We start from the raw sequence: 27152 nt of genomic DNA, 5'->3' as shown, positions 1-27152 counted from the left end.
TTTAGCTAAGCCACTTAATATATTTTATATATAATTAAAGTTGGCTTTTTATTTTTCGAAAGAAAAAAGAAAAACAACCAAACAACACACTCATTTATTAACAAAACAAAACCGGAATCACTGATCGTCTGCCAGTCGTAGAACTTCATTGTATTAAGGTACAAGTATTTATGAATGCCTGGTTTGAAATATGTTGTTCAGTTTCCAATATTCAGCAGAACGTTGAATTGTTGTCGGGATCGGCGTCATCGTTTAAATCTTTACCGGAAGCCATATTTTAATCTCGACGATACCGCGTGAAAATGAAATACGTATGAAAATTATGATCGATTTTAGGGTGTTTTTATCAGCATCAGTCCTTTTTATTGCAGTTTTAGTCAATATCATAGCTTTTAAGACTTTTATTTTTATATCGTTTTCAATTTTATGCTCAATTGTTTTATTTGAAAAATGGTCAACGGATGGGCTTCGCGCGGGTGAGAGACAACGTAAAAAACGAAAGAACGACGTAAAGGAACAATTAACAACCACCAATGGTATTCTGTCAAACATGTTTTTTAACAGATCATTCCAAGAAAAATCAAAAGTGAACAATAACAATGCTTCCTCTTCGTGGAGGACCGGTGCCACATCGCCTCAGTTTCCAACGGACAACAGAATTCGAAATCGTAATGCAGTTTCAAGAAACCATTCATTTTCGGGAAGAAGAACCGATTTTAATTCCTCAAGGATTACAGACAGTCATTTGAAATATATACCTTTCTTACCTACCGTAAGAAGAGCACTAGGTCTTGATAATGTATCTAGGAGGTAAGTTTATCATTTCTGATATTTTGTAAATGTAAGTAGGCCTATTCAAACGTTTGAAAACTGATTTTTGAGATCTCTCTTCATTCCAATGAATCAATATAGTTTTAACACAAGAATATTAGTTAAATTATAAATATTGATGTCACGGGGTTCACAGGTGTGTGACTGTCAGTCAATATATCGGGTCTCAATAGCTCAGTGGTTAGAGCGCTGGCACGGTACGCCAGAGGCCCTGGGTTCGAGTCCTGATTGAGACTTGACTTTTCACCACCTGTTACATTTGGTCCCAACGTGGGGGCCTTTGTCACAGGGTCGCTAAATAAATAACGAAATCTCTGGATTCGTACTTTGCTTTTATATTTTATATGAAAAGAAACCTAGAAAACACATTCACAACACAATACACACACGTTGACGAGAGACAATTACATGTACTACATATTTAACTAAATTACAAACACAATGGTTTTCCAAATTATATTACCGACAGTATCACTGAATATGATATTATAAAATTATGTTTAACAGTGATCTTACCAGGTATCCAGGAATTTAAATAATAAATAAATAACTGAATCTTTGAAGATCAGGAATGGAATATAACAGTAAATGATACTAGCGCCGTAAAGGGTAGAATCTATGGGTACTGGATTTGGCGGGACTTGCGCTTATATAGTGAGCGAAGTTAATAAAACATGCATATTAATGAGTTAAAAGTCGTCTGTCATTGGTCAATGAGACATGTATACATGTACCTGGTCACTAAATCCTAAAAATGGAAAAACCATGTGACTTATCACAACATTCACACATGCACTCATTCATACATACAGCAATGCGTTCTATCAGCAATGCGCGCTGATGAACATTAAATAAATAAATTAATATGAACTGTGACAATTATGTTACGGGGTTCACAGGTGTGTGACTGTCAGTCAATATATCGGGTCTCAATAGCTCAGTGGTTAGAGCGCTGGCACGGTACGCCAGAGGCCCTGGGTTCGAGTCCTGGTTGAGACTTGACTTTTCACCACCTGTTACATTGAAATATTAACTTCAGGTCTATAGCTCTCAGTCTAAGTAAAATTTGGGGATTGATGTCATGGGAGCCACAGTTCTGTATGTGATGGGAGCCACAGTTCTGTATGTGTTAAAACTGATGTAATAATGCACTTGCAAGAAAAAGTACTTGGCAAGAATTAGTTGCATGCTGCAAACCAGTATAGTTTTTGACTGATTTACCTTTTTTCTACACAAATTCTGTGGAAAAAACAAGAACTATTAAATTCTTAAGGCATTTTAGTAAATTTACTACCGATATTCACTTTACTTGCCTCGGTCTTTCTTTTAAAAATGATGTTAACAGACCGTTGAGAATAGTGTTGTTACGATTGTCGCGGACTATCGAAAAATCGTCACTGAAGGCAGCAAGTCAGCGACAATCGATAGTAAGTTTTTATCATCGATAGTCGCGAAAATTCAGTCACGTGACAGATGACCTTTTACTGCGTAGCAATATCCATAAAAAGACTTAAGTATTACCAGAGACATAGATAACATGTTATTAATGTCTCTGGTATTATATACAGTGACTAGCTGCAGGACTGTAGCTCCCGGTCTGAAAAAATTCGGATGGACGACCTGGGAGCTACAGTGCCTCCCATATTAAAAAACTGCAATTTATGGCGCACAAAAAATTGTGCTAATTGTGGACTGATTAATCTCATTTACGATCACGTTCTGTACACATATTTGATCCCAAAAAATTCCTCGGACATTTTACTACAGATATCGTCACTTCACTTGCCTCTGATATTCTTTTAAACACCATCACAGCCCTGCAAATTAAAGTGGTGCACGTTTGTTTACATTTAAAAATGGCGACTCTCGATCTCGACGTAAATTAACATACTTCATTTTCCGAGGTCGGTTATCATGTTTAAGAGAAAGTCCGAGGCAAGTAAAGTGACGATATTAGTAGTAAATTGGCTGAAGAATTTAATGGTACAAATTATTTTTACAGAATTTGTGTAAAAATAAGGTTAATAAGTCCACAATTAGCGCAATTTTTTGTGCGCCGTAAATTGCAGTTTTTTACTATGGGAGGCACTGTAGCTCCCAGGTCGTCCATCCGAATTTTTTCAGACCGGGAGCTACAGTCCTGCAGCTAATACAGTGACCAACCTAGGGGGCGACTTGCTTTGTGATCGGAATTTCGCCGGAATTTCCTCCAAAAGAGAAGTTGAAGTCGCACTTTATTCTGAGTTTACGATCTTGTGAATTTAACCCAAATGCAATAAAATGACAATTATCAAATTCATAAGACGTTTTCACAAGCTCAGTTAGACCCTGTTGTGATTAGTAACTTGCGACTGTCTTATCTTCATGTGTTATAAAAACGGGTGATACTGTGCATTGAAAATTACAACCGATGTCTATTACGTTTCATGCCATTATTACAATTATAGTTTGAAACTTGTAATTAGTTAATAATACTGCCAAATTATTGCAAAAATAATTATAAAACGTTTGTTTACAGTTGTCTTCAAAATTAAACAGATCTGCTACATAACGGTTGTAATTGGGTTAAGGGTTGCACTAATACCTCCAAAATACAGAAAAGAACATGGTCTGATTTTATTTGTCATTTAACTTAAGGAAGTACAAAACATTTAATGTATAAAATGTGTGAATGTATCAGATCAATTAAATTTAACAAATTGGATAAGGTTTTACAAATTTTAGAAGTTTTATTTTTATTATCTTGCTTCTAATCCAATATCAATTAAAATTTTGCCCTAGGTTGGCCTCTAAGTATAATATTTAATTCATTTGAAAATAAGTTCATGCAAATAATAATTTATATACGAATTATGAATTTAAAAAAGGTTTTTTCTTTTATGCTGGTATCTTTCACTCATTGACAGGATGAAAAAAAAAATCTTTGCTGGAATTTGAAAGTTTACATAATCGATTTTATAATCGATTGTGAGCTGCCGATTCAATTTGATAATCGATAGTAAAATTGTTCCAATTTTCAACACTAGTTGAAAATGAAGTACCGGTATGTAATTCACATGCAGATCAGGACCTGCCATTTTTTCTTGTAAACAAACTGCACCACTTCGCCTAACGGGGCAAGTGATGGTGTTTAATAAAATATCAGATGCAAGTGAATTGACGATATCTGTAGTAAAATGTCCAAGGAATTATTTGTATAGAATATATTCAGAAATAAGGAATAATCCGTCTGAAACTAGCGCAATTTTTATGTGCGCTGTAAACAGCAACTTTTTAACATGTACAGAACTGTAGCTCCCATGTCATCCATCCGAAAAAATTTTCAGACCGAGAGCTATCAAATATTAAGTGTAAACGGGGGCGTATATATATGAGAATACTTAGCTAGTTAGTATACGCATTCCTGGTGTAAAGAGATTGAAATAGAAAATGGGACAGTATTGTAATCTCGATTTATATTGTAGAATTGCTGCATACAAGATAAGGCCTAACAAAAAAATAGGTTTGTTTCCGCTTTCAGGCTGAAAAAAATTAGGGTCGGCAGGGCTTACGCTGCCCATCGCATTTGTCGCTTTTTGCGATTTTTCAGAATTAAATGCGACAGTTTTTTGTAAAATGCGACACCCAGATTTCATTGAAAATCACCTAGCCTTTTGTTTTGATTGCATAACCTCTTCCAAGCGACAGTCTGTAGCTGGACTTTACGCTTGACTGACTTAAGACAATGACACCAGGTAAACGATGGAAGCCATCTGCAAGCGGGGTATACACAACAGTCTTTAAAAAAATGATAGGTCATTTTCACACCTTATTACAGCTAAATGGATTTGTAATTAACCACGGACATATCTAATGCTTTCATGGTGTGTTCCCGTTTTGCACACATTTGATAATTGGGTATAGAACAATAGGTGTGAATTGTGTTTTGATAGCAATTATAGTCTGCTTTCAGTCAAAGATTTTACCTGGATTTTTACCTGTGTTTTATCAGCGCCTGTGTTTTATCAGCGCCTTTACGATGAAACATGAAGAATATAGATACAATTGTATTTTGTTGTGTTTAAGGTCTAACAACTAATAACTATCGCCATTTTTTTCTTTTGATAAAATAAAGATAATGATATTTTAGTCTTAAATTTCCACTCAGGTCAAGACGTTGTGAAGATGATGGGGTACTGAATATTGATTCTATATACTTCAATCTGAAGAAGGTTTAGGTCTTCATTTGATAGGTTTTACAGTTTTGAAGCATATAAAATTGCTGATTTATCATCATACCATCATCAACTTTGTCTATTTTCTTCGATTATACAAGCCACAGCATAAATGAGAAATATTTTGCAGCGTTTTCACTAGACACATTTCCTCACTTTATGTCAGCAAAAGCAATTTTTAGCTCACCGAGACGAAGTCAGGGGGAGCTTATGCTATACCCTCGGCGTCGGCGTCCGGACCTGGTTAAAGTTTTTGTTGCAGGTCCTGTATCTAAGCTATTACTTGTCCTATCTTCACCAAACTTGCATGGATGATGCATCTGGACCTACTTATGGACTTGAAAGACTTGGATGCTGAATCTGAGTCCTAAATTTCAGATGCTGGAGGAGGTTAAGGTTGTTGGACCAGGTTAAAGTTTTTGTTGCAGGTGCCCTTTGATAGCAATATCTAAGTTACTGCAGGTCTGTACTTCACCAAACTTGCATGGATGGTGTGTCTTATGATACTGATGCACCAGGCAGGCTTGGATGCTGAATCTGAGCTATAGGTTACAGATGCTGAAGGAGGTTAAGGTTTTTAGAGCTGGTTTAAGTTTTTGTTGCAGGTGCTCTCTGATGATTATATCTTAGTTACTACTTGTCCTAACTTCGCCAGACTTCTATGGATGGTGCGTCTTATGATACTGATGCACCAGACAGGCTTGAATGCTGAATCTGAGCCATAGGTTTTGGATGCTGGAGGAGGTTAAGGTTTTTAGAGCTGGTTTAAGTTTTTGAAACAGGTGCCCTCTTATAATTTTATCTTAGTCATTACTTGTCCTAACTACACCAGACTTCCATGGATGGTGTGTCTTATGATACTGATGCACCAGACAGGCTTTAGTGCTGAATCTGAGCTATAGATTTCAGATGCTGGAGGAGGTTAAGGTTTTTGGGGCAGGTTAAAGTTTTTGTTGCAGGTGCCCTTTGATAGCAATATCTAAGTTACTGCTGGTCCGTACTACACCAAACTTGCATTGATGGTGTGTCTTATGATACTGATGCACCAGGCAGGCTTGGATGCTGAATCTGAGCTATAGGTTACACATGCTGAAGGAGGTTAAGGTTTTTAGAGCTGGTTTAAGTTTTTGTTGCAGGTGCCCTCTGATGATTATATCTTAGTTACTACTTGTCCTAACTTCACCAGACTTCCATGGATGGTGCGTTTTATGATACTGATGCACCAGACAGGCTTGAATGCTGAATCTGAGCCATAGGTTTTGGATGCTGGAGGAGGTTAAGGTTTTTAGAGCTGTTTAAAGTTTTTGAAACAGGTGCCCTCTGATAATTTTATCTTAGTCATTACTTGTCCTAACTACACCAGACTTCCATGGATGGTACGTTTTATGATACTGATGCACCTGACTCGCTTGAATGCTGAGTCTGAGCTATAGGTTTCAGATGCTGGATATGGTTAAGTTTTTTGGAACAGGTCACATGTTTAATAGATAATAGTACTATTTCAAACTTGCATAGGTAATTAAACTGTAATATGAATGAATCACAGAGGAAGCTTCAGATGCAGAGCTTGATATCCATTATCAAGGATGCTAAAAAATATATCTTAGTTATTACAGGTCCTAACTTCACCAAACTTGAATGGATGGTGTGTCTTATGATACAGATGCACATGACAGGCATGGATGTTGAATCTGAGCCATAGGTTGCGGATGCTGGAGCAGGTTAAGGTTTTAATTGCTAGTGCCCTCTGATGATGATATCTTAGTTATTACTGGTCTGAACTTCACCAAACTTGCATGGAGATGCATCTTATGTATACTGATGCACCTGACAGGCTTGAATGCTGAATCTGAGCCATAGGTTTCGGATGCTGGATGAGGTTTAGTTTTTTGGGAACAGGTCACATGTTTTATAGATGATAGCTTGCATAGTTGATTTAACTATATTATAAATGAAACACAGAGGTTGCTTCAGATGCAGAGCCTGATCTCCATTATCAAGGATGCTATAGAAATCTCCTACCTCACTCAAACCTGCTCGATAGGTGTGTTTGTTGATAAATGATATAACACGATTCCTATGATATAGTATTGTATGGTATGAAACAATATTGTTTAATATGATACAATATAATATCATAGGTAATTTTATAAAAAGTTATATAATACGATATGATATAGTATCAATTTTTTTAATATTAATTTTATGTTATAATATTGTAACATGATATCGTTATGTAAAGTATTGTATATTATGTTACAATATTGTATAATATTATATTGTATTATTAATTTATTATTTTATCACATGATACTATTACATAAGATATTGCAAAATATATTATTGTATCCTATGATACAATATTGTATATTCTATAATATTGTATCATACGATATTGTATAATACAATATAAGTTTCTGTTATATAGACACATGAAATTGTATAATATGATACTGTATTATTATATAATATCGTATCATACGATATTGTATAATATGATATTGGTTTATAATATGATATATTATCACATCACATGAAATTGTATTGTATAATATTGTAAAATATATTATTGTATCATATGATACAATATGTATAATGTTGTATTATATATTTTACTTTATCACATAATATTCTGTCATTTGATATGATACAATGTTGTATCAAATTATATTGTATCATATGATACAATATCATATTATGTTTCAAAAATGATACAGCATCATACAATATCATACTATATTATACAATATAATATCATATGTTTCAACATTATTATGTAATATGATATTGTAATACAATACTATATTGTTTTATATATTATGATACTGTATTATGTGATCAAATACAATAACGTATAACACAATACAATGTCATATCATACGTTACAATATCATATCTCATCATTGTTTATTATGGTATTTTATTGTATTATATGATATATGTTGTAAATATGATAGGATGCAATATTTAATTTTATATTATTGCATTGATTAACATAATATGAACATATGATTATCATACAATTTTTTAACAGATGATATACGATATTGTGTCAAAACAGAATCCATGAATATCCAAGATCATAAAGTATGATTTTTATTTAATATGATAAAGGTGGTCTCATAAAGGTGAAGTCTCATAAGGGTGATGTCTCGTCTCGGTGAGCTTTGTAATCTGTGATTACCTATGTTTATTGAATAAAAAAATACATTTTCTTTTCAAAGTCAAACATGTATATGTACTTCTTATAGACAGCAAGTTAAACAAAGCATTTCATATCCAACATTTTTGCAATAATCTTTCTTGTTTAAATAAATTAATGAAATTGTTCATGACTAAATTACTATAGTAATGTTTGAAATTATATTAAAAAACATGCAGGTCAATTGTTATGTAAATGAGCTTTTATGCAATTCATATTGTAACATAAAATAGATGTAAATATGTATTGGGAGTACATGTTTTATTTATTTATTTTATTGTCAATAGCACTCACAGGAATTGTGATATAGACTATAGCAATTAAGCAATTATCTCACCTGGTCAAATTCCCGTTTCGCACACATTTTTTCGATACCTAATTTTCAAATGTGTGCAAAACGGGAACAAACCCTTTCATCAACTGAGCTTACAATGTGATCGTCATTTCACAAAGAATATGTATACGGACAACAAAAAACTGCATAAAATGAAATATATATTTTGAAAAAGTGTAACTGGTTTAAGATATGATATATGGTTGATCAAAATTACTTAATTTGAATTGTTATGTAAGTTTTTTTGACACGGTGCTTAGACTTAAAATTCTGACATCGTAAGGGTACCGGTAGTCTATAAATAGAATTATGTAGCAAACTTGGAATTTTTACATTTGAATTAAGCTAAAATGTCACAGTTCAATTACTAATCATTTGAAACAAAAGAAGTATGATTTGGAATGATAATCTTGAATATAAATCACACAATCTTTACATTTAATACCTTCAGCCACAATTTCCTCTGTTCCCAAAATTAACACAAACTACATATATCTACTTAGATATGATGTTCATATGCCAATCAACAAGCCAAGTAGATGCAATAACAATCATGTTTTTGGATTGAATAATATTACAATACAGCAAATTTGACCTCTTCTCCTGCTCTATTTTTAAAAAAATAAATTAAAAGATAAAATCTGTATAATACTAATTTTCTAAAAAGATCTAAATAAGCTTTATATTTGTCACAAGATGTCAATATTCACAACCATATAGATCCATAATTAATTACATAATTCTATAAATATTTATAATAATTTAATAATAAAATGGTAGTTTGTGGTATGCTATAATATACATGTATGATCTTAAACTAGTATTCTAGTATGGTGATAAACACTATGATAGAAAAAATGATTTATCACGCGAAAGGTTGCGACACAAAATTTTGAGCCAGTGTGAGCCCTGGTCGGTAGGTAGGCTTTTTTTTTTTTCCTCTCCATTTGTTCAATTGTGCATATTAAACCATTTATCTATTAAACTGGGTAAGATAAAAAAAACCCAAGTATTTAATGAAAGCCCAGAGGATAATGAACTGATGAACTTTTTCCCCGGCTGGTGGGAACATTTCTCGAGCTCAACTGGCAGGACATCACGGACGTGCTGCCATTTGTAAATAACAAACATCTACACAATACTGATGACATCTAAATAAGTTCTATAGGCGTTTTTACCACTTAAATTTAGAGGACACAATAAATTTTTTAATCGGATAAAAAGGAAAATTTTAACAAAAAACGAATAAAAACAGAAATTTACGAAAAAAACTCAGAACATTTTTTTGGGGTTGGCGGGTTCAAGTTGGGGTCGGTCAGGAAAGCGGAAACAAACCTATTTTTTTGTTAGGCCTAAAGTTGGAAGTATTTTGAATATGTACTAATACAAGTGATGTTCCAAATATCATTTATAATTGAAAATCAGTCGATTGTTACCACATTCTAAGTGCTCGATCATAAAAGGTTTCATTACAATTAATCAGTTGAGTTTTTTTTCCCTTTTAATGAGCGCATATCATAAACAGAATATTCTAGACGCGAAGTATCTAAACACTAAAAAGGTCTGAAAATGACTGACATGTTAGACAAGCTCCATATCCTTACACAGGAAATACAGCACGTCCTTGGGTTTGAACATATTCATTTTTTAAGAAATTAATGTTGGACTGCCTACTACAGAAAATCTTTTGAATACAGCATTTTTATGGCAAGAAATACTAATTACATTGAAATACAAAAGGCCTAGTAACAAGTCAGTTAATTGTATCTTGTTTATTCCCATTTATTTAGCACTAAACATAAAATATAAAACTAATAATCGATAGTTAGTTGCGGTAAACTGATTATTCAATATTGATTATGAAATCCTCACTGGTTCCAATCACTAACTAATACTAAATTTACCCTAAATGTATAAGCAGTTGCTGAACAGAGCTTCAGTGCTCTGATTCATAGGCAGTTGAATGTTTAAAGATGTAATAAATTCTTTTTTTTAAATTTCAGCCCTTTACCAAAGACCCCAGAGGTTACAGCCACCTATCCAGAGAGACCCGTGGCTGGGTTTTTACCTGCAGTGCGACTTGGGAGGAGAGAAGTTCCCCTGTATTCTCCAGCCTCAAGAACCATAGGAAGAAGTCCAAATACTGTGAAGATTGCCCCACCAGATCCTAGAAGAATGCACAACACAAGGTTAAAAATAACTCTAAAGATATTTATGATTCACCTCCACTTTGTACCATACCATCCAAACAAAATTTCGATAAATGCCAGTGCTTAAAGTTGTATTTTGTCCTTGATCTTTTCATTGGAAAATAATTATGAGAAAATATGAGCATATTTAGATTTTCTTGTATTTTGTTACACTGAAAACAGATCTTACTTTTTAAATGAGATACATACTGGTAGTTTGCCTTACTATAACAGTGCAATTAGAATAAATAATGTGATAATAACAACTGTGGAACATTGTAAGGGGCATTGGTACTTACTGGAAATAAGATGGTACTGGTACATATATATGTTAAAGTATGTTATTAAATGTTAATTAATCTGCATTTGTTTTTAAAAGATTTTTAAATTTACCTCGTTATATTTTACAATTCAGATTATTTCAAGTGAAAAGCAATCAGAGAGAAGAAAATAAAACAAGTACACCCAACACACAGTCAGTGTTGTCTGCATTAAAAGAGAAAAGGTAAGAAGTTGTCACACATTACATGGTGAACCTGTTTACAGAACATGTACTTATACAATTGACAAATTTAAAATGTTTACCTTAATATGTATAATGACTATAATATGACATACATTACAAATTCTCAAATCAGATATGTTATGGAAAGTAGATTTCCATAGTTGTAGGAGTAGAAGAGATACTTCAGTTGTATTTTTAAGCTAACTACTAGCACAAGTCATTGATTGATGAACGATAACTTATTTTTTGGGAGAAGGTGGAGGGGGAGGTGGTCTTAATGTCATTATATTGTCATATTCTATTAGCAAGATCATGATTGCAAGAAGATATATAATCTTTTGTTTCTGCTAATTAATTTCAGTAGAAAGAGAGCCATTGAAGGATTGGATGTCACCATCACAGATGTACAAGGCCAAATGGCAAAGAGAAGGTATCGGGGAAAATGGGGTTTTAGGGCCAATGGCCTAACAAGTTCAAATTTAATGGGCTTGGGTATAGGGGTTGACTAGACCAGGATAAGAATGAGGCAAGGCCATTAAGGTTGGGGAGGAGTCAGGGATGGGGTCAATTACAATGGAAAGTAATTAATTAAATTACAATTACTTGCTTAAATTCTTCAATTAAATTACCATTACCATTACAAGAGTTTTCAAATGTAATTAATTAAATTACAATTACTTTGCAGATGTAATTAATTAAATTACAAATTACATTTTCATCAAAGTTTACTAAAACCATGATTTATATACCACACAAAAACATTTAAGGAGGTATATCTATAATATGAATAAAATTTCCTCATAATCAAAATAATTTCACTGTTTGAGAATTTGCTAACTATTCTGATAATTAGTTACAATTTTTGGAAAGAAAAAATATATATTTGGTTTTTATTGTTTATTTTAAAACGCAGGTACTGGTAGTCACAATATAGAGTTGTGTCCCATACACCCTGATATTCAATAAACATTTAAAAGTCATATCCCTTAACCTACACCTACCATGTCAACTAAAGTATTTCTTGCATGCAAAACTTTTATATGAAAACTTTCTCCTTTGCATTTTATACACTATTTTTTCCCTTTGTAAATATATGCCAAAGTACAGGTTAATCTCAGGTAGAGGGCAGACTATAATTGTTATCAAAACACAATTCACACCTGTTGTTCTCTACCTAATTATCAAAATGTTGTCCCTGTGGATATGTTAGGCATCAAAAACTTAAATCCATTTGAAGCCATGCATTTTAGCTCTGTGTATTTTAGGCTATCAATTACAAAACATAACTTGATAGTTTATATAATTTCTATAACACTGATTTTGTATGTAAATTAAACAGTGATGTTTTAAACTTACTTAATGCTAATTGACACACTAATTATTCTAATAAGAAGGGAAATAAGTATTTTTTAAGAAAAAAGAGATCAAACAAATCATCAAATACATGTACTTAATTAAATTTTGGAAACTTATCATAAATATTGAATCACTGAAAAAAATTATTTTGAAAAATATTTAGTATCATAATGATATATATAATAATAGTTCAATGCTTTCTAACCACTCTTCTAACTTGACCTAATGTACCATTGTGTGGGGAAAAATGGGTAGTGGACAGCTTAATATTTATATGTCCATCAGTGTGTAATTGAAAGTAATTGAAAAGTAATTGGAATTACATGCCTTTTTTGAAAGTAATTAATTAAATTACCATTACATGTAATTGAAAATGTGGCCAATTACACATTACTTCCAATTACATCAAAATTTGTAATTAATTACACTCAATTACCATTACAAATTACCATTACCCCATCCCTGGGAGGAGTGAAGAAGAAAAAATATGCAGTGAATTGTTCTTTCTTTAAAATTTCTTTCCCTTCTTAGTGACGTTATAATCAAATTATAAGCATCGTATTAAATAAAATTTTGTAAACTTCCATCAAATATAAATGGATTGAGCTTTTAATTTATTAACTTCATTCTTCTGGTGGAACTAAGAATTCAGACATCCACAAATTTTTTCTATTGAAAACTTCAAAAGTAAATAATGTTTTTACATATAAACAGATTGTTATTATATTAAAAATATTTTGTTTAATGAAAATTGTGCCACAGATATGAATAACTGTGTGATGCCTGAAATTAGCTAAAATCTTATGCTATGGTTGACATGGTATCTGATATTATTTGCACCAAGTTAGCGCAGACATTGAGTTGAAATTCATCATTTAAATCGTGATATTGTAGGTAATTTGAATCCATGACAGATGTGACTTTATGGTTGCTGCAAAAAATAGACTATTGTGTCTTTGTCTCATAAGTGTACACCTAAAGTTTGTGATTTTTGTTAACCATAATTAGTGCATTATTAGTTTAAATGTCCTCTTTTAAATATTTATAGTACCATATTTTTCGGAAATTAGGTCGATACTTCCTTTCCTGGCATGTAGACCTTGCCCTATTCATCGTTCCAACCTATTTCAGCTTTTTTGTTGTTAATTTGATATGAAATTCATGCAAACCTCTAATAAAATCATGAGAGTTTACTATTCTACCACTTGAACTTTTGTGTAAAAGTCATATTAATTTTTATCAATATGCTGTAGTAACTTATCATAACAAATTAAATACATGAATGTATGTGGTTTTTTTTTATAGACGACAAGAAAGCCAGCAGTCCAATGCCTCCACATCCTCCTTGCCCTCGCTGCCAGACAATTTGCCTGATCTCTCTACCCAGGGTTACACCATTCCGCGTCTAAAGACTCCAACCCTCAAGCGTTCTATAAACATGGTTAACCTGACAGACTTGGAATGGGAAGAGAGTGAGGAGAGAGGGAACATGAAGAAAAGACCCCGCCATGAAGCACATTACAACTCCATCTCCAGCTCTCTCAGTTCTATGCGACGTATGAAGATCAAACAGGTAAATATAATGTTATAATTGTATCATATGATACAATATCATATAATGTTTACTATACATGTATTCACCTGTGTTTTGGATATCTGAAGTTTCACATGAGAGAAAGTTTAGATGATTTTTGTATTATTTTCAATTCACAATTGTCTCAAAATGATGTACAAACAGCAGACTTTTGCCTTTGGAAGAGGAAATATGTTAAGTTTATGAAAATAGTTCTTTAATGTTCTTTTTTTCCCTAGAAAATATGATTATATTAAATGTACACAAAGTAATATAGAATATTTTTGTTTAGGCTGTGAACAAAAGGAAAAATGAATCCAAAGAAAATAGTGTGCTGGAGGATACTTCAGGCCGCATCTCGCCAGTCACCAAAAAGGCAATGCTTCGCAGGTAGGGATGACCAGGGACAACAATGCTTTATGTTTGATATTTATAAGTCCTGACCAGAGGACAGGGGTCTTATCAGTTTTACCACCATCTGTCTATTAGTCAGTCACTCTCTTTTTAGTGTTCCCCTTAGTTTTGAAACTTAAAAGTTTGTTATGTTGTGTAAGGTTGAGAAACTACAGATGAAGATTAATTTTGCTATTTATATCGATCATTTATTTAAAAAAATTCTTTTTTTTCCAATCAAGTAGTCTCTCTCTAAATTAATGTTTGGGACACACTCTGATATGTAAATTTATATCAATAATAATCATTATGCTAAATGGGGCTATCAGTACAATAATGGAAAGGGTGAGTTTACCTTACATTAGAATTAAAGTTTTTGTTAGAACCATTTAACAAGACCTTGGACTTTCAGTAAATGTAATGATCTATTTCTTGCATCAAAACAACTTAAAATGACGCTGGTTTCAAGCAAATATACACTGATTGTGTAGTCTTCACTCAAAAGTCAGAAAAAACCTGTTGATTTCAAAGAGCCATGGCTGAGTGGCCTACAGTGTGAAAGACAGGCCTATATCACATTGCCATTTGACTCAACTACCCAAAGTCCAAGCTCTTGTTTTTTTGATATGTTTATACACTACCGTACAACGAGATATTTTACATGCAATACACATTTTCCTATGAATTTGAGAAAATAATCATATTATTTGAATGTAAAAATGATTCTAACAATTTCAAAAATATATTTTCTATTGTGCTGTTTGGAATATTTTTTTCTTTTTAAAAATGTTTTTTAGGATATCTTAAATAATGATGTAAAAAATTCTTACAGAGGAACATAAGGCGACACAACTTTATTGCTTGGTTCTCCAATTTTCCCAAAAAAAAAGAACATAAACAAGTTTTTATTTTACATGTAAAAACATGTAAATTTCAATCATAATGCTTGAGAGTTGATTATTTGAAAAACAATGATATTTACCTCACCGTTTCAAATGTGACAGTCTTCAGTTTAATTACCTAAACTTGACAAAGCTTTGTACACTTTTGGAGGCCTGGAGGTTCAATGGTTGGGAGAGTTGTCTTGATCTTGTTATATTATTGTTTTACATTTAAACTAGTTGCAACAGAAATATTTAAAAAAAAAAAAGAAAGAATAAATTCTACTACTTTCAAAACTACTTACAACAATATACAAGTGGTAATCAATCAATGAAGATTAAAAGAAGAAAGGACACCATTATTTTAAAGTGTATCAATTGCTATAGAACAAAAGGGAGGAATAGCACTTGCCATTTTTACTTGTACCATTCCATATTTTAAAAATATAATGTGAAATAAGCTCTACAGAAGGGCATAAATAGAAGTACAAATTACATATGGTAATAAATTGTAGAAAGTATGTTCTTTTTCCTTTGTGTAAAGCGACTGACTCTAACTCTTGAGACTGGTATATGCCTCTGTAGCTGCGGAGAAATGAATGAAAATAATGTAGCGACCAAATACTTTTATTATTCAGATTTACAAAATAGTTTGCATGGAAAAAAAGCTTTAGTTACAATATGTGATTGTATCAGATTTTTATCCAACAAATTTCATGTTTTCTATCCCTATGCAAAGAGTCGGAGATAGATATAACATTAAATACAAAAGAATTGTTGCTATAATCAAACGTAGGAGAACATATTGACAATGATTCTGCTTGCTGTGATATTCAATACTACTAGAAACTGTCCTTATTTGGATATGAACTATGGCTAAATGATTCATGAAAGATGATTCATGAAAGTAAATTAGCTATAGAAATGTGCTAATATTCATTTCAAAAATATGTTTTGTATTCATTTATGATATTTTTTAGTAGTTAACTGTAAGAATCATCATGATTTTGAAATATTATACTAGTATCAATTTCAAAATGTAAATGTCAGAATATAGTTAAGGTATGTATATGCATTTACAAGGGAACAATGAATTGTATGTGTGATTTACTATAAATAGTTATTGAATATGAAACTCTGTGGTTTCTTTGATTTTTGCGTGTTTTTAGTAAAAATCATTGTTTCAAGAATTCAGAAAGATTGGACAAAAATCCATGATAATTAGTGTTTGACAAATGCAGATAGTAATTTATGGAACTACATTATTATTTACTCCAAGATATATTGTACCTATTAATTTAGATATATGAAAGTCATTGGATGGGTTTTAACCAGATCAGACTTTTTTGAATTTATTGACATAACATGGAGATAGATTATGATGATTAATGAATATATAACTTTGATGTAACTTGTTTTTATTTTTCACAGTGCTGACACCGTATTATTGACTGAGAACAAAGATGTTCCATCCCAGGTTGCTCAGAAATCTGAGGACACCTCTAAAAGTCAGCTCTCAGATTTGGAGACATCAGTAGCTGAGTTCCTGAATAAGTCAGGGGTAAATAATACAGAACTAGAATAATGTAGTTTATTGAAGTTATTGTCACATTTCTTAAATTGACTGACATTGATTTTAGCTCAACAACGAACACCACCACCCCCCCCCCCCCCCTCCCCCCTCCCCCCCCCCCCCAAAAAATAAATTCTCAATGGTGATGTAACCATGATATTCAAATTTGAATAAGGCCCCAAAAAATTAACTTTGGGTTTTAGCCTAAAAATTTCGGAATTGTTATTCCCCCACAAAGCAAAGGGTAACGACTCAGTTTTTAGCTCACCTGAGCTGAAAGCTCAAGTGAGCTATTCTGATCACTTTTTGTCCGTCGTCCGTCCGTCCGTCTGTCCGTCCGTCTGTCTGTCCGTCTGTAAACTTTTTACATTTTGAACTTCTTCTCTAAAACCGCTTATCCAATTTCAACCAAATTTGGCACAAAGCATCCTTATGGGAGGGCGAATATAAATTGCAGAAATAAAAGTCCGATCTGTATTCAAAGCGGAGAAAACCTTGAAACTGTAGAAAAAGGGGGGTGCATTTTTAAAAATCTTCTTCTCAAGAACTACTGATTCCAATTCAACGTAGTTTAGCATAAATTATCCTTATGGGAAGGAAAATATAAATTGCAAAAATTAAGGTCTAATTCTGTTTCAAATCTGAGTTATTACGAAAATAATAATAAAGGAAAGGCGTGTTTCAATCAGTTAATAGCTTCGGATTCGACATCCGGTAAAATGGGTAGACAAGACTTGGCCTGGGCAAAACAAAAGATTGGCAGTTATTAATCTGCCAATCTCATTAAAATTTCAGGATATTTGATGGACCAGTATATTTGTATTTGCTGTAAATATTGCTGCAAAATAATGCGTATTTGGAATTGACGATTGCCGATCTGCCCCGGCTTTTATTTTGCCACGGCCCGGGTTTGCGTACCCATTTTACCAAGACTCGTATTCCATACTTCTAAAACGAGGTTCTTTGTTTAAAGCAGCCATGACATTATACGAAAAAGGGTCGATCTGACTATGATGAATTTGCTTGTTGTGCAACAGTTCGCGTATGAAGGGAATTTTTTGAAACATGAAAAATATATTGGTGCTTATTTTGTGAAGTAAATTGAGGCTAAATATTTCAATGCGTTGACAGTTTTCATACATGACGTTGATGTTAGCTTGTTCTGATTTTCGTTTCGTTTTCATTATTTATGCTTTGTAACCTGGAAACTGTCGTCTGTATTTCGTGATTTTTACGTATCAAATCAAACAGAGACTTCGGTAAATCAAACAGCTACATTAACTGTTTACCTGCGCAAATTAAGCAAAATCTGATGTAGGAGTACTGAAATACAATTCATTCTATCGGTAATTCGGCATTATCTTTTGCGTAATGGTAGATTAATGCAATAGGTTTTTGTTGAGATGCTCGGCATTTTCTCTAGTTTATTCAGTTTAAAAAGAGTTTGATATCGCTTACGGAAATATGTAGGTATCTACATGTATATATATGATTCATTTCGAAAAAATAAATTGTGTTCTTTATTTGTTATACATGTAGTGCATGTTTCTTGTGTTTAATTGTTTACAATTTCTATTTACTAACCATATTTGAGTGTTAAGCTTCGAATTATAAGCAAGATACAGAGATTTGCTCACAATTCTATGTTTGTACACAGATCTTAAAAGCTAAAGATTAAATCAAAGTACTGATAGTATTGAAAAGCGCTAACCCAGCTTCTGTATGTATATAACAAATATATGTATATAGCATTTCAGCTTCTGTATACGCACTATATTTCCTCATCACTGCATGACAGTCCCTGCAATGATGTATGTAAGCCCCGTACATTAATTTCACAATAGCCCGTAAATTAGATTCACAATAGCCCGTGCAGTTATGTGCATAAACCCCTGAAACTGGTTCCCTAACCAGTTTAAATGATGTATACTTTTGCTTATAGGGGGCGGTTATTCGATGCACCGGAAGTTGAAGTCTAACGACAATAAAGCGCTGAGCTATGCTTAGCGCTTTAAAAAGTAAAAAAAAATTGTCAATATTTATTACGAAAATTTTCAAAATCTGTTCTTCCAGAAACCAACTTATTGAATTGTAAACTTAACCTTTTTACATGTAGCTCACCTGAGGATGGGGCCACAATGGGGGGTCGAAGTTTAACAAATGAATATATAGAGTAAATCTTTAGAAATCCTCTTCTCAGAAACTAATCGGCCAGGAAAGCTGAAACTTGTGTGGAAACATCCTCAGGTAGTGTAGATTCAAAGATGTGAAAATCATGACCCCTGGGGGTAGGGTGGGGCCACAATGGTGGGTCGAAGTTTAACATATGAATATAAAAAGTAAATCTTTAAAAATCTTCTTCTCAGAAACTAATTAGCCAGAAAAGCTGACACTTGTGTGGATGCATCCTTATGTAGTGAAGATTCAGATTTGTGAAAATCATGACCCTCGGGGGTAGGGTGGGGCCACAATGGGAGATCGACGTTTTACATAGGAATATACACAGTTAATCTTTAAAAATCTTCTTCTCAGAAACTAATCAGCCAGGAAAGCTGACACTTGTGTGGATGCATCCTCAGGTAGTGTAAATTCAAATTTGTGAAAATCATGACCCCCGGGGGTAGGGTTGGGCCACAATGGGGGATCGAAGTTTAACATAGGAATATATACAGTAAATCTTTAAAAATCTTCTTCTCAGTAACTAATTCGCCGGCAAAGCTGGAACTTGTGTGGAAGCATCCTCAGGTAGTGAAGATTCAAAGTTGTAAAAATCATGACCCCTGGGGGTAGGTTGGGGCCACAATGGGGGATTGAAGTTTAACATATGATTATATACAGTAAATCTTTAAAAATCTTCTTCTCAGAAACTAATTAGCCAGGAAAGCTAAAACTTGTGTGGAAGCATCCTCAGGTAGTGTAGATTCAAATTTGTAAAAATCATGACCCCTGGGGGTAGGTTTGGGCCACAATGGGAGGTCGATGTTTTACATAGGAATAAACAGAGTCATCTTTAAAAATCTTCTTCTCAGAAACTAATCAGCCAGGAAAGCTAAAACTTGTGTGAAAGCATCCTCAGGTAGTGTAGATTCAAAGTTGTGAAAATAATGATCCCCAGGGGTAGGGTGGGGCCACAATGGGGGGGGGGGGTCAAAGTTTAACAAAGGAATATATAGGGTAAATCTTTAAAAATCTTCCCAGAAACTAATCAGCCAAATGATTCTTTATAATTGTTAAGACTTTGGCCCCAGGACAATTCTTTGGCCTCACGAGAAGGTTTAGAGTTTGATGTACGTTTTTATCCCATATATAAACTATTGTTAGGGATCTTTTTTAGAACTGCAATACTCAACATATGATATGACTATAAAATCATCCTGTTAGAAAAGGGACAAATGATTATAAACATAAGAATATCCAGGGGAAAATGGATTTTATTTATACAGGATTTACATGAATTATTGTACATTGTCCAGATAGTTTGTATTATGACTCCATTGAGCTGATTTTATCATACCTATTGTTCCTCAGGTGAGCGATGTGGCCCATGGGCCTCTTGTTTTCTTTGCATCTAATTTCAGTTACCTTAACTTGCCAAATATAATAAGGAGTTGTGTATAATATGCAACACTCACCATTAGGACCTGACAGTTCATGAAAAAGAATTTTGGGTGTAAAATATGAACTAATACTTTTAACCAAACTGTCATGGTAATTTAAGGGGAAATCTACTATACTATATATAGGATTTTTTGTATTTAATGTAACTTTGCGATGTAATGTTTGTGACGCAGATACTTTCTTGATAGCTGTAATCTTTAAACAGCTCAAAGGGGTGACTAATCACAGGGAATAGGGGCATTTACTCAGAACAGTATATTTCTTTGCCCCAAGGCTATGTCTGAGATAACCAGCATGAAAAGCGCACATGTGTACAACAATGGCTTCAATAGGGCTGCAGTGGTCTTTAAAAATTAAAAGTGAAACAAATCATCAAGATAAGTTGTTTTATTTTTTTTTAATGACTAGTAGTTAATCACGTATTTTAAAATGCTTATTAATTACAAATGAATACATGGTAGGCTAACTCAATCAGGCCCAAAATCAGGACCTATTGCACAGATCTATTAATAACATCTGTAATGGTGACATACATGGAGATGGTGATTGCACATGCAGGTCCGATTGCTGAATAAACAGTTCATTTTGATATAAATGGTCATTTTAAAACAATTTATCAACCAGCTAACATTTATCTGCTTAATAAGCTACAACAATAATTTGTAATGTTTAAATATATAAAATATATATACATGTAGGTAAACTGAAAGTAGCATTTTCTTTATAATTGTTAAGACTTTGGCCCCAGGACAATTCTTTGGCCTCACGAGAAGGTTCAGAGTTTGATGTACGTTTATATCCCATATATAAACAATTGTTACGGATCTTTTTGAGAACTGCAATACTCAACATATGATATGACTATAAAATTATCCTGTTAGAAAAGGGACTAATGATTATAAACATAAGAATATCCAGGGGAAAATGGATTTTATTTACACAGGATCTACATGTATTATTGTACATTGTCCAGATAGTTTGTATTATGACTCCATTAATCTGATTTTATCATACCTATTGTTCCTCAGGTGAGCGATGTGGCCCATGGGCCTCTTGTTTGATTTAGAATAGGAAAAAATTGCAAGGGCAAATTTTAAAAATGTTTGTGGAGTCTGAATAGTCAAATATCTTGACAAATAAGTACATTATAATGTACCGGTATATCAGAATACTTTCTTTTTTTACGTTCTGTTCTGTAATTAAAAGCCAAAAATGAAATAGTATAAAAATCCCTGAGATATAAATGTTTCATATATGTCATAAAGCAATCACTCCACCTTTTATTTTATGTAGTGTGAGATTAAGACCTTGGTGTTGTATATTCCCCCCTGTTCATTGTAGACCACACACAAGTCTGTGCGGACTCCAAAGCGTGTTGCTGTGACAGAGAAGTTATCGGCAAGAAAGCGAGACATGTCCCTTTATGCAGGACTCAACAAAACATACGAAGATGTTAGTGGCCATTTTTTTTATTTTTTTATTCAAAAATTGAGAAATCTTGGTGTTAATTGAAAAATACGTGCAAGGAATGTGTTTTTTTCTGAGATATAATTAAACCATTGTTGTGTTTCTTTTGTGTGGCAGGTACCACAAGCAAATGTGAATGCAAAGATTGAAGATTATGATAAAGATAGGGAGGAGGAGGAAAAGAGGGCCCAGGATATGATGTCAGAGATTGGAGACTCTGAGAAAGAGTCCTCTACTGCAGGTAAACACAGCTTCATTTGTGTTTTCTATCAGTAAAGTTAGTGCAGGTGCACACAGCTTCATTTGTGTTTTCTATCAGTTAAGTTAGTGCAGGTACACACAGCTTCATTTGTGTTGTCTATCAGTACAGTTAGTGGAGATTCTGAGAAAGAGTCTGTGGAGACTCTGCTGTTTTCTATAGGTAAAGTTAGAAGATGGAATTACATTTAGAAACTCTGGCTAATTTTTTATATTCAACAATGGTAAAATCAGGTGTTCATCCCTTTTTAGGATGTTTTAATTTCAAGAGGCTTATCTAACTTACATTTCGTATGTCTTAATACAAATGATTTGCAACAATCAAAGATATATCTGTACGAGTTGTTTTAAAATTTCAGAAGTGTGGTGATTACTATTTTTTCATTTACTCATTTTGCAGATGTTTTATCCACTAATGTTTCAACACCATCAGTAGCAAGTATAACACCCTCAACAATAAGTACTACGCCAGTATCTATTGGGACCACCAAGGCAGTATCCTTGGCTGCCACTAGCCCCATTAGTAATGCTACCACTGTTACCACAGCAACTCCAAGTGCTAATACACCTGCGTCTGCACCCACCCCAGGTCTGTTTGCTATAAGCACAGCAGCATCTACTAGTTCTGCATCACCAGCTAGCAAGCCTTTGCCATCTGCTGGATTTAATTTTGGTGGTTCCCCAAGTAGTACAAATGGACCAGGTTCAATGGCCAGTCTCTCCAATGGAACAACCACAGTAACTAGTGCTTCAGGAGCAATAGCCAGCGCTGCACCTTTTAGTATAGGAACAGCTTCTACATCTTCTATAAAAACTAGCCCTATAGCAGGTAATGTTGTGCTTAAATGGAGGACAAACATAATATGTATAAAAATGTTGAAGAAATTAGCTTACACATGCAGGCAGTACATGTCATACCAACTCTGTTCATAATATAATAACGTTTTCAAATTTGTCATTGAATAATTCACATGTTGATATTGTTTTTTACCTCATAGTATATTTGTTCCTTTAAACAAAGCACAAAAGCTCGTAAGTAATAAGGATGTATCTTTTAAACTGTAATTTATTGTTTATGTAGGGTTTCAGTTTGGACAAACAATACCATCGAAAACGGAGACATCTTCAACAGAATCCTCCTTTTCAAATACAACTTCAGTCTCATCTAGCATAAGTGGGATACTGTCTAATGGCTCTAACTCCACATTAAAAGTATCATCTGCTCTACCATCTATTTTGGGTGGACTGACAGGGCCATCTATTTCTTCACCAAGTGGACAGAATGGATTTAGTTTTGGAACCCAATCAGCTAAATCTTCAAACTCTGTTACATCTGTATTGTCTGCCCAAAGCTCGAATGGAGGATTCAGCTTTGGGGGCCAAAGTTCTAGTGTTTCAACAACAGTCCCTACAGCTGCATCATCTTCCAGTGTTGGAGGATTCAATTTTGGGAGTCAGACTTCAAATGTCTCTGCACCTGTAAGCAATGGCACTTTAAGTGCGCCATCAATTGGAGGGTTCAACTTTGGAGGTGGGACTACAAAAAGTGGTCATCTAACCTCAGTCAGCAGTACAACTTCAAGTACATCTGCTGGAGGCTTCAACTTTGGTGGAACAACAAGCACAGCTACCACTTCAGCTGCGTCTGGTGGATTCAATTTTGGAGGTCAGTCTAAAACAGCATCCTCCACAGCACCATCAACTGGAGGGTTTTCCTTCAACAATCAGCCAGCAAGCACAACAACAGTGGCAGCAGCTCCTGGTGGGACCAATTTTGGAGCAGGAACTAGTTTTCAAGCAAGTTCCACTGGTGGTTTTAACTTTGGTACAGGAAATAGTTCAAGTGCACCAAGTACAGGTAGCAGCACCTTTAACTTTGGAAGTAAGCCTTCAGCTCCTGTTGCCGTATCAACCAATTTAAGCTCTGGAGGAAGCACTTCAGCTGCACCAGGAGGATTTAACTTTGGTGCACAGCCAACAACCACTGCTAGTGGAACAGGAGGTTTAAACTTTGCCACACAGAATCCAGCTCAAGCTCAATCAACCACTGCAGTCCCAGCAGTTTTTGCATTTGGAGGTCAAAACCCTTCAACAACCTCTTCATCAACAGGTGGATTTAACTTTGGAGCTTCTACTAGCTCAACAGCGGGGATGTTTAATTTTGGTACAAGTAAAACAGGTACTCCAGCAACCTCGGTGATGTTCGGTTCTACACCAACAACAAAGACAGAGCCACAAACATCTGTTTTTGCATTTGGAGCTGGTGGTCAGAATCCTCCAGCATCTTCATCAATTTCCTTTGGACAACAGCCAGCTGGGTCCCAGCCTAGTTCCACCTTTTCATTTGGTCAATCCACCACCACTGCTGGCAGTGTGTTTGGACAACCAACCGCTACTCAGGTTTCTTCTTCTTTTGGACAATCCTCTACTCCTGCATTTGGAAGCACCAGTGGATTCGCCCAGCCAGCAGGATCTCAAACAGCCACTGGATTTGGACAAGCCTCCCAATCTACAGCTGGGTTTGGACAAGGCACCAGTGGCCCTGGTTTTGGACAGCAGCCCCCCGCACAACCTTCTTTCAACTTTGGACAACAGAATCCAACCACTCAAGCCCCACCAGCATTTGGACAAGCAACTTCTCAGCCATCATTTGCATTTGGACAACAATCTTCAACACAACAAACTAATTCTTTATTCAGTTTTGGTCAGCAGCCAGCCCCACCAGCTTTTGGACAGGCAACAAGTCCACCAGGGTTTACAAAGTCAGCAAGCACACCATCTTTTGCATCAACAAATGGAACTAGCAGTAATACTGGGTTTAATTTTGGTATGGCTACTCCTATGAAAAATTCTCAAAGTTTAGCTCCATCTAGTGGGTTTAATTTTGGAACTCCCCAGAACAACAGTGCTACACCCAACCAGTCGACACCAGCCAAACCTTATGATTTCTCCCAGTCCTTAACACCATCTTTTAACTTTGGAGGTAAGTGGCTTTAAATTTAATAACGTGAAACAGAGGAATATGATACTGTGTATTTTTCAAGATTTTGTTTTTAAAACACAGAATTTGTCTTTGAGAACCAGAAATATTTCAAATATTTGCTTAACAATTCAATAAACCTGTTTCTTATTTTTATGTCTGTATTTACAAAAGACTGTTTAAACAGATTATGTTTTGCATTTAGCAGGTGGAGGGAATAATGTCTCATTTGGAACCCCAGGTGGAAATGGCATTCCCCAACCTAGCTTTGGAGGATCAACTCCTTCCTTCAATGTTGGAACGGGAAATAACCAAAAGGCCCGCCCTGTCAGAAAACCAGTGCGAAGAACAAAGAGAACTTAATTCATTGCATGTCTTTCATAAAGATCTATGTAAATTATCAAGTGGCTATCATTTTAAAAAATCTCATATCATCCATCTTGTGCATATCTTAAGCCATTCTGTTGTTTTTTCGGGTTGACAACTCATAGAAGTTCAAATAAACTAATTTTGATAAGGAAAGCACAGCTGAGGTATATTACAATTCAATAAGATTTTGTTTTAAAAAAAAAAATTGCATGTACTTTTTTCAATTTGTATATCTGTATAAATTTGTAAAAAGCAGGTGAATTTTTTTTTTAAAAGAATTTTGTTACAAAACAGGAGTGTTTTTTGAAAGATGATATGTGTTATCAAAAAAAAATTATCTAGAAGACTTTGTTTTGCACAGTTATATGTGTCATAATACACTAAAAAGATATTTTAATTGTAGTTTTTCATGTTATGTACATGTATATCAAAAGAAAGAGTTTCAAATAAGAATTATATATATCTGGAACTAATTTATATAAATTATATTTGTAAGATGTAAACCTTTAAGTTGGAAATTTTTGATTATGTTAAAACTTATTTGAAGCTCTATAAACAATTTCTTAATGATGTGTTGGGGATTACAAAAACTTGCTAATTTTGAAGTCCCTGACAATTATTGGTCAATTTCAAAATGAGTTACAACATTTTTTTACATGTATTTACATTTAAATGTTCAGAATGTCTTTCCATCCAATTTTCATAATTTATTATTCAACAAAAGGTGCTTGATTTGCCCTGGTATAACTTATTTTGATTTTGTACCAATTTGTGTATTTTGTTTTCTGTTATATTACATCAGTCTGTCTGAAACATTAATTTTTGTGATAGTGCCAAATTTATACAAAACTCGGTGTTACACATATGTTTTACGTAACACGAGTAAATTTTTCCTCACTGTGTAACAGTGATTGTAATGTAACTATATGCAATATTTGTATTGACCTCACAGTTTCACAAAAGTTAGTGTTCAGTTCCCAAGCTTGTATATATTCTCTGTATCACTTTCTCTTTGCAGGCTGGTGCACAGCATATTGCTGTTTTTTTTTATTGTGAATGTCTAATGTCAAGTTTTTGTTAATGGTTGAAAAATACAGCAACTCAAATGCATGATGAGTTTAAAGCAGCATCTGGTTAACGGTTACTGAAAGCTGAAAAAGTTAATGGGTGTGTTCTTTGTCCGAGTGATATTGCAGTCATTGGGTGTGCTCTTTCCTGTGGAGTTTCTGATGAACCTCAATGTATTACACAAAATAATGATATTCCTGTGAAGATTGGGTAGACCGTACGAATCTGTATTGGATAGGGAGAAAACAAGTGTGGTGTATTGTGTATGAAATTGAATTGTGACCTAGAGAAAGGTGGATGTATGTTTCTGGAATGGAGATCAATAAAATTGTACTACTGGT

At 33.9% G+C, this 27152-nt stretch overlaps 1 protein-coding gene and 1 non-coding gene across 4 annotated transcripts; both read left to right on the top strand.

Annotated features, from left to right (window-relative positions):
* Positions 1-246: 246 nt before the first annotated feature.
* Positions 247-27152, top strand: LOC105338117 (uncharacterized). 3 transcript variants are annotated; one of them, XM_011443113.4, is made up of 12 exons: positions 247-810; positions 10585-10770; positions 11186-11275; positions 11640-11705; positions 13937-14204; positions 14497-14594; positions 16910-17039; positions 22011-22121; positions 22254-22377; positions 22795-23223; positions 23476-25377; positions 25580-27152. In XM_011443113.4, the coding sequence occupies exons 1-12, from the start codon at positions 314-316 to the stop codon at positions 25735-25737; spliced, it is 4059 nt and encodes a 1352-aa protein (XP_011441415.3). In that variant the 5' UTR covers positions 247-313; the 3' UTR covers positions 25738-27152. The 3 variants fall into 3 exon arrangements, with proteins under 3 accessions (XP_011441415.3, XP_034299304.2, XP_034299303.2); XM_034443413.2 differs by having other exon boundaries at positions 11637-11705; positions 25583-27152; XM_034443412.2 differs by having other exon boundaries at positions 248-810; positions 11637-11705.
* Trnat-ggu (transfer RNA threonine (anticodon GGU)) lies at positions 1758-1830 on the top strand. Its single transcript has one exon. It is a non-coding gene; the product is annotated as a tRNA-Thr (tRNA).

This window comes from Magallana gigas, chromosome 3, assembly GCF_963853765.1.
Source record: "Magallana gigas chromosome 3, xbMagGiga1.1, whole genome shotgun sequence".
Taxonomy (NCBI): Eukaryota; Metazoa; Mollusca; class Bivalvia; order Ostreida; family Ostreidae; genus Magallana; species Magallana gigas.
Note: the sequence above shows the minus strand (reverse complement) of the source record. Positions and strands in the feature narration are given on the sequence as shown.

Bases quoted from the DNA above. Each gene is read 5' to 3' on its own strand.
- LOC105338117 (XM_034443412.2), top strand. From the start codon at position 314: ATGAAAATTATGATCGATTTTAGGGTGTTTTTATCAGCATCAGTCCTT. The intron at 10,771-11,185 runs GTTAAAAATAAC...TTTACAATTCAG, and splicing joins AGAAGAATGCACAACACAAG to ATTATTTCAAGTGAAAAGCA. The intron at 22,378-22,794 runs GTAAACACAGCT...CTCATTTTGCAG, and splicing joins GAAAGAGTCCTCTACTGCAG to ATGTTTTATCCACTAATGTT.